This window comes from Cygnus atratus, chromosome 13, assembly GCF_013377495.2.
Source record: "Cygnus atratus isolate AKBS03 ecotype Queensland, Australia chromosome 13, CAtr_DNAZoo_HiC_assembly, whole genome shotgun sequence".
Taxonomy (NCBI): Eukaryota; Metazoa; Chordata; class Aves; order Anseriformes; family Anatidae; genus Cygnus; species Cygnus atratus.
In genome coordinates, this window is record NC_066374.1 from 12,180,750 (window position 1) to 12,187,814 (window position 7,065).

At 41.9% G+C, this 7,065-nt stretch overlaps 1 protein-coding gene across 1 annotated transcript; it reads left to right on the top strand.

Annotated features, from left to right (window-relative positions):
• Positions 1-745: 745 nt before the first annotated feature.
• AGTR2 (angiotensin II receptor type 2) lies at positions 746-6,061 on the top strand. Its single transcript, XM_035541940.2, has 2 exons — positions 746-971; positions 2,634-6,061. The coding sequence occupies exon 2, from the start codon at positions 2,707-2,709 to the stop codon at positions 3,823-3,825; it is 1,119 nt and encodes a 372-aa protein (XP_035397833.1). The 5' UTR covers positions 746-971; positions 2,634-2,706; the 3' UTR covers positions 3,826-6,061.
• The last annotated feature ends 1,004 nt before the right edge of the window (positions 6,062-7,065 follow it).

A 7,065-nucleotide genomic window follows, 5' to 3' on the forward strand; every position in this document is an offset into this window, starting at 1 on the left:
CTGTATGTTTACTTTGCCCCAGTTTTCATTCTCCAGCAGCCTTCTTGGATGATGCAGGAGCTTCATCTAGAAAGAGGCTGGGGCCAGGTGGAGCATAAGAGGTGAGGGAGGAGGAAGCAGGTGGAAATACTCAGTTTTGTGTGGATGGGAAGTTAGTGTTATTTCACAGCCTTGCTGATCTGCTAACTTTGATCGTGTGCTACTCCAGTGCAGCCTCAGAGCCAAGTCTTCTCTCTGCCACGTGGATTTTTCCTGCTGTTCTCCTTGGTTTGAGCAGTGTGCATGTCTTTGCATGGACTTGGGCAGTGTCTTTCCCATGCTACTAACTGAGATACAGGATCAGCTTCCTTACACAAGCAATGCTGTGATGTTCCCCTGCTTTCTGTTTCTTTATGTTCACATTATGGTCAGTTTTGCCAGTACTAACAGCCTATTCCTCTCTCAAGTTTATTAGCAAGTACTGGGACTCTGTAAAGTGAGTGGGAATCCCCCTGCCTATAGAGGTACACAGATACTAACCTCGGGGCTCTCACATCTTGCATGTACATGGAGGGGGGCGCAGAAGGGGACTGCATGTGGGTGTATCCTCCTGGAGAACTCCAGCAAGAACTGCTGGAGAAACCTGCTTTTGATATTTGTGTGATTTTTTTTTCTTTCTTGCTCTTTTTTTGTTGTTTGTTTGTTTTTTTTGTTTGTTTTTTTTTTGGTTGTCTTGTTCCTCTTTCTTGATTTACTGCATATACTCACGTGGCCTTGGAAAGGGGGGTTCTCAAACCGTTTCGCTTCCAAAAGGAAAAGAAGCTGGCAGGCATTCATATTTCAGTCCTCAGTTTATGTAGGTTAAAATCTCCCAGTGGGAAAATGGAAGATATAAGAGAGCAGAGAGCCAGTGGTGATACTTGTTAAGAGAAAACAGAAGAAAGGAGCACGTAACCCTAGAGCTACATCCAGACGAATTAGAGGTTTCAGAGGTATGTTTTCTGTCTGTTAAAACATTTCCATTGATTTTATACATTTTGTGATAAGATGCCTCATTGTGTCTTAGGTAATTGTAGGAATGACTGTATTTTAGAAGCAGATTATAAGATATAAGTTGTTCACATGCAGAGAGGACAATGTTTTTATCAATGAAACATTTTGTTCTCAATAATGTAGCTAAAATCAAGTATTAAATCAGATATAGAATGCTTTGTGACTAGTTCTGAGATTTAAGCTTCCATAGGTTGAAGAGAGGGGTTCAGGACATAAGAGTTAAGGGGGAAAGGAGAATTTAGACCCTTCCCTGAATATTTTTCCTTCTCCCCAAACAAACCCTTCCTCTGTTTTAAGACCTATTTGATTACAAAATATGGGCTTGTGATTCGGTACCTTAAATACCAGCTCACTGCAGAAATCTGTGTTAATATTTTCCTATTGAATTTTCATTATGCTGAGAAAATACAATTAAAATTCAGTTTTGTCAGTGTGTTCAGAGGAACATATTGCATATTTTGCATTAAGGAAACGATAAGCAATTGTATACTAAATGGTTAATATAGAAAATATTTTTGAAATGATCAGTTGCCCTCTTTTAAATGAGAGATCATTACTCAACTCTGTTGTCTTTACTTGGTCAAAATTTCTGTTGTTTTAAGGGCCCCATGAGAATTCTTAAATGCCTAACTGATTCCATAAGGACTTAATTAAAAGGAATGGTCTTTTTATTATGTACAATAAAATATTTGTGTCTGATTTCTTTATTGACTATAAAGTCTTGAAGCTTGAAAAATGTTCTGCTTAGAGTACAGACTCGAGAGCCGTTGAACTGGAACAAAGAGATCTGTCAAAGGACTCTCCTATTTTAGCTGTTTTGTAGCCACATTTTTCCCTACTGAAAACCAGTCTTAATCTTTCTAAATGAATGGTAAATACTGATGTTAACTCTAGTGCTTGCAAGAACTGTGTATGTGAGTGTCTATTGCTTATATCTACATGGAAAGTATTTCTTTTACTCTTATGATTAAAAGCCATCATGGGGCAAGAGATGCAGATTTGAACTGAGAAAGACTGATTGTAGGTGACATTTTGTAAAGACCCTTCAGTGTCTTTGTATCTAGCCCCATGAATTAAAAAAAATCAAAGCCTGCTTTCCGAATAGCTTTACTAAAAGGCTGCTTTCATTCCTGTGAAGTCCCAGGAGATCCTCAGGTGTGAACTACCTAATCCCCAGTGGCAAGTACTGCCTTTTACATTATTTTAACTGTACAGAGTGCTGGAAATAGAATGAGAAAGCAAAGAAAAGGATTGCAAGGAGCTTTAGTGCTGCCTTTGGTCTCAGAAGTTCCTGAACTATCTGCAGCTCTTGAGTCAATGATCTTTCTGCTCAGCTGGCCACAAAAAGCACCACCTGTAATAGCAGATGAAACCCAACTGCTCGCTTTTCTGCCAGGCTAATTAAAAAGTGTCGTGACCTCTCTAGTGTTAATTGTGTCCTGTTAGTGGGACAGAGGAAAGGAGTCCAACAAGGTTGCCTGGTATTACAGCTCTCAGCTTCCTGACATCATTTTAAAGTATTTTATTTTATTGCGATTCTGTGATTCCAGAACTAAGATGGCTGCAGAGTGTATGTCTAACACATGGTTTCTGATTTGCAGGTGAGCAATGTGATAGAAAAGCGCTGCTAGCATATGAATTTCCTGCAGAAGCTCCCTTTCTGCCACCACCAACATGCAGAGCAACTACTCTGTGGTCATCACCACCAGAGAAACTCTCCAAGTCCTCTATACAATGCTGGCAAACTCATCGGCTGCATTGCGCTCTCTGCCTCCCTGCCCACTTGCCTCTTCAGATTACCAGTTTTCATTAATTCCAGCATTTTTCTCTGTGGTTTTTGTTCTGGGTTTGGTTGGAAACAGCATAGTGGTTGTGGTGCTCTGTCGTCACAGTAGCCCCAAAACAGTTGCTAATATCTACATTTTCAACTTGGCCGTGGCAGACTTGCTGTGCCTCGCCACGCTTCCCTTCTGGGCTACCTATTACTCACAGAGGTACAACTGGCTCTTTGGATCTCTCATGTGCAAAATCTCCAGTTCTGTCCTGTGCCTCAACATGTTTGCAAGCACATTTTTCGTTACATGCATGAGTGTGGACCGGTACCATGCTATTGTCCATCCTATTCGCTCTCAAAGAAGAACTCCACAACAGGCCTATTTTATAGCAATGGTTGTGTGGGGCCTTGCCTGTTTGTCCTCCCTTCCGACTTTTTATTTCCGTGACACACGCTACATTAAAAGTTTGGGGGTGAAAGCTTGCATTATGGCATTTCCTCATGAGAATTATGCGAAATGGTCTGTGGGAACAGCCTTCCTCAAAAATGCACTCGGCTTCTTCATCCCCTTGACAGTGATCACAACATGCTACATCTGGATCAGGAGGCACTTGCTAAAAGCACAGGAGTTTGGGAAAAACAAGCAGAAGATGGACAAAGTCCTCAAGCTGGTGGCTGCTGTTGTTGTGGCCTTCTTAATTTGCTGGCTCCCATTCCACATTTTAACCTTTTTGGATGCCCTGGCTCATATGAACATTATTAACAACTGTGATGTGACGGGGATCATCGACACAGCACTGCCGTTTGGCATCTGCATGGCATTTGCCAACAGCTGCATCAACCCTTTGCTGTACTGTTTTATTGGGAACCAGTTTCAGGAGAAGCTCCATCGCTTGTTTAAGCGACGAGTTTATCAGTTCAACAGCCAACAAGAGAGTTCTTCTTTGAGGAAAGCGAGCTGCTTCAGAGACACTGAGACCCCTGTGGGCAGGGAGAGGGGCCCTGAGTCCTTGCTGTAGACACTGGGTTGTGACATGGGGCTGTGTCAGTACAGCAGGCTGCCCCTGAAGTGGGGACACTCTTTTCTCCAGTTCCTTTCATTTTTTGTCCTTTTACTCACCAGCTATTTGAAGGAGAATCTGTTTTTTTTTCTCATACAGGAGGATTTATTCTTCCTTCCTTTTCACAATGAGCACCAAAGGGAAGATTCTGGCAAATAACTGTATTGATGGCATTTGAAATATCTGCTTATATGTGCCTGAGATCAGGCAAGTGTTTAATACAGAAAGATAAAATACACCAGAGGAGCATTTCACCATAGCTACAACTGTGTAGGTGCTGAGTATTACACCCTGACTATGCTGATTTTCTAAAAGAGACTCTCATTAGAGAATGTGTAAATAAAGCAGTGCAGATACTTCTGCACCTATCTATAAGAAAATGTTTGATCTTTTTTATGTACACACACACACATATATATAGTTTTGAAAATATATTGCTAGAGATAACATATGTTAAATGCATCAGATATACCTCCTGCTTGCTTGGGCCCAGGATCCTGAGAACAGGTGGAGATATGGATTTGCATATTGCTGGAGGCAGAAGAGAATTACTGGGGAAAAGTGCTACCACATGCATGTTTTTATACCTTTCTCATAGCATGTAACAGGTTTGCAAGCCAGGTAATCCTTTCCTTTGATCCAGTGTGGTCATTTTTGACAGTAATGCCCTAGGAACGCAGTCCTGGTGCACCAAGTCCTGGTGCTACACGGGCGAGATAAGTCCCACACATGGTCCAGCAGCCTTCAGGGAAAAGACTTGCTGATGGTCTGGACTTTTTGCATTTCAAATGTCACTTACTACTGTATTTTTTGGGTACTGTATACAAAAAGCCTAAATGACTCTGTCTTGACGCCCAGAAGCAAAACCATGGTGTGATTCCTAAGACTTATCCACATCTCAATGCATAAGCTTTCTCATTTGTAAATAAAAGAAAGGGGGAAAAGGTTTTGGCAAATAATGATTCTATTTTGAGGTTATGTTTGATTATTTGAAATTTGCTTTTGCTAAAGAGATACTGATTCTAACCACCAATGTGGATCGTTCAAAAATGATTGTGTTTGCTAGACTCAATATAGAAGAGGGATTTGTTAGCACCATGCTCAATTTCCAGCAGGCTGTCCCCAGGCTGGAGGACACAGCGACCAAAAGATAATTGGCTTCAGTGAAATCTGTCCAAAAAGTTACCCCTGAAGCTTGTCTAAGCACTTCTGGGTCCATAGGTCAGAAATTATACATGCTGCCAGGGTAACAAGGAGTCTGGTCTCCCTGAAAATCCCAGTGCTGGCTGGTGCCTGGGAGCCTTGGGAACAGGATGCAGGAGCCATATATCACTCTTAGAGCAGGGGTATGTTGCTTTACTGGTGCCCTTGAAAATAGGATTTTACAAGAAATCTGGCAGCTTCAGAGTGATGTGGGAAGAAAATTTTGTGCAGAACTGAGCAAAATGGGGCCTTCACCAGGAATAACCACTTCTCCCTGTCCTGGTTTGGTGTTCTGGTAATTAGGGTATGCAGCTGGAGAGATGCTTACCCCAGAAAATGGAAGAGACGCCACTGTGTTTCCCTTGGAATGTTTTTGTTGAAAATGTTCCGACAAGCTAATAGTGTCTGGGGCGTTGGATATTTCTGGAAGGACAAACTGTTAATTGCTTAGCAATGAACACAACAACACAGTCATGCTACTGCAGAACAAATAATTATACGAAGAAAATTACCAGGTGTTCAAAGTGGTAGGCTCAGAGATGTAATAAGAGGTTGTAGAGCCTTTTTACCTTTGCTGCAATACAGATTAGGTCAGTAATGAGCACAACTGTGCCACTAATTGGCATCTTGGTAGTCTCAAAACAAAATATAAACTGCATGAGCTGACCCCAGTGCTACCTGTGCTTCAGCCGTATCTGTTCTGGGCATAAGTACAGCTTATATATTTTCAACATGTCAGTTTGGACCTGCTCAAAAAGAACAGTTTTCATCAAGTCCCATGCCTGTGCAAACCTCCGCAGGTAGGAAAATAAGACAAGGATCTGAAATCCAGCTGCAGTTGGATTTACACCTGTGAGAGGCAAGGAAAATGAAGACAAAACTTCCCAGAGGATAGAGCAGCAATGCAGGGTCTCCCATGGCTGCAGCCAGAGGGCAGAAATCAACGACTGCTTCTTAGGGCTGAGAGCTGCACTCACTTTTTTCTTGTCAGAAAAAAAAAAGGAAAAAATAAAAGTAATAAATGGGAGGCAAGACAGGGAGGGGAGGAAAATCCCTTCTTTCAAAAAAAGTCTACCCAGGTCACATTCTGCAAAGGTGATAAACCAAGAGAACTCACTAGCTTGGCAGAGTGACATTTCTGTTTGCCAAATCTGCTTTGTATTTTATACATAAGTCATGAATTCTAGTACCTTGGTTAAACAAACACCCAAGAAAGACTGTCTGGAGAGGAACCTGAGATGGAAGTTGGGAAGATGCTGTGTTGGTGTTGCTTTATTTTTAGAGCAAATTGAATACTGTTGTGCTCTATGACCTTTTCATGCTAGAGCTTCTCATGGGACTTTCCGGGGATTTTTCATGGAAATGTGATTTTCCACACTTTCATCATGTCGTGTTTATTTTTTTTCTGGATTTCTGGAATGTAGACAAAAATGCAAGTTGTTTTTTTTTTGTTTGTTTATTTGTTTTCTTCCAAATTTAGAAGCTATTTTTTTCCTTTCAATAGAACATTTTGCTGATATTTGCAAACCATTCTAATAGTTATACTGTGTTACAGCCTCTCTCTAGCAGACCTCAGATTCCCTCTCATGCCCTGATCCTTTGCAAGCCTTGTGTTCCCTTAGGGACTCACAGAAAATGCAGCCAGTCAGTCCAAGGAGGGATGTGCAAGCTGGTGAGCCCCACTTATGCCTGCTTTGCTGCCCTGTAGCATCCTGCGCCTGTCCTGACACTGTATCCTAGCGTGATGCATGCAATTTTCTCAGGGAATCTCAAGCACATGTGTGGTTTCTCGGTGTCTTGATCTCTGTGCAAGTATGGTGAGATGAATTTATGAGCAACAGCTGGATTTTGGAGGGGTTGTGCCAATCAGTGCCAAGGCAAACCTGCTGCGGAGGGGTGAATGATGCTCTTCCAGATGGAAGTGCTAATGGGTTTGGAGTTGAAGCTGAGTTGCAGCACGATTTCTTTGGAAAGGGGGATGTTCTGGAACATTTC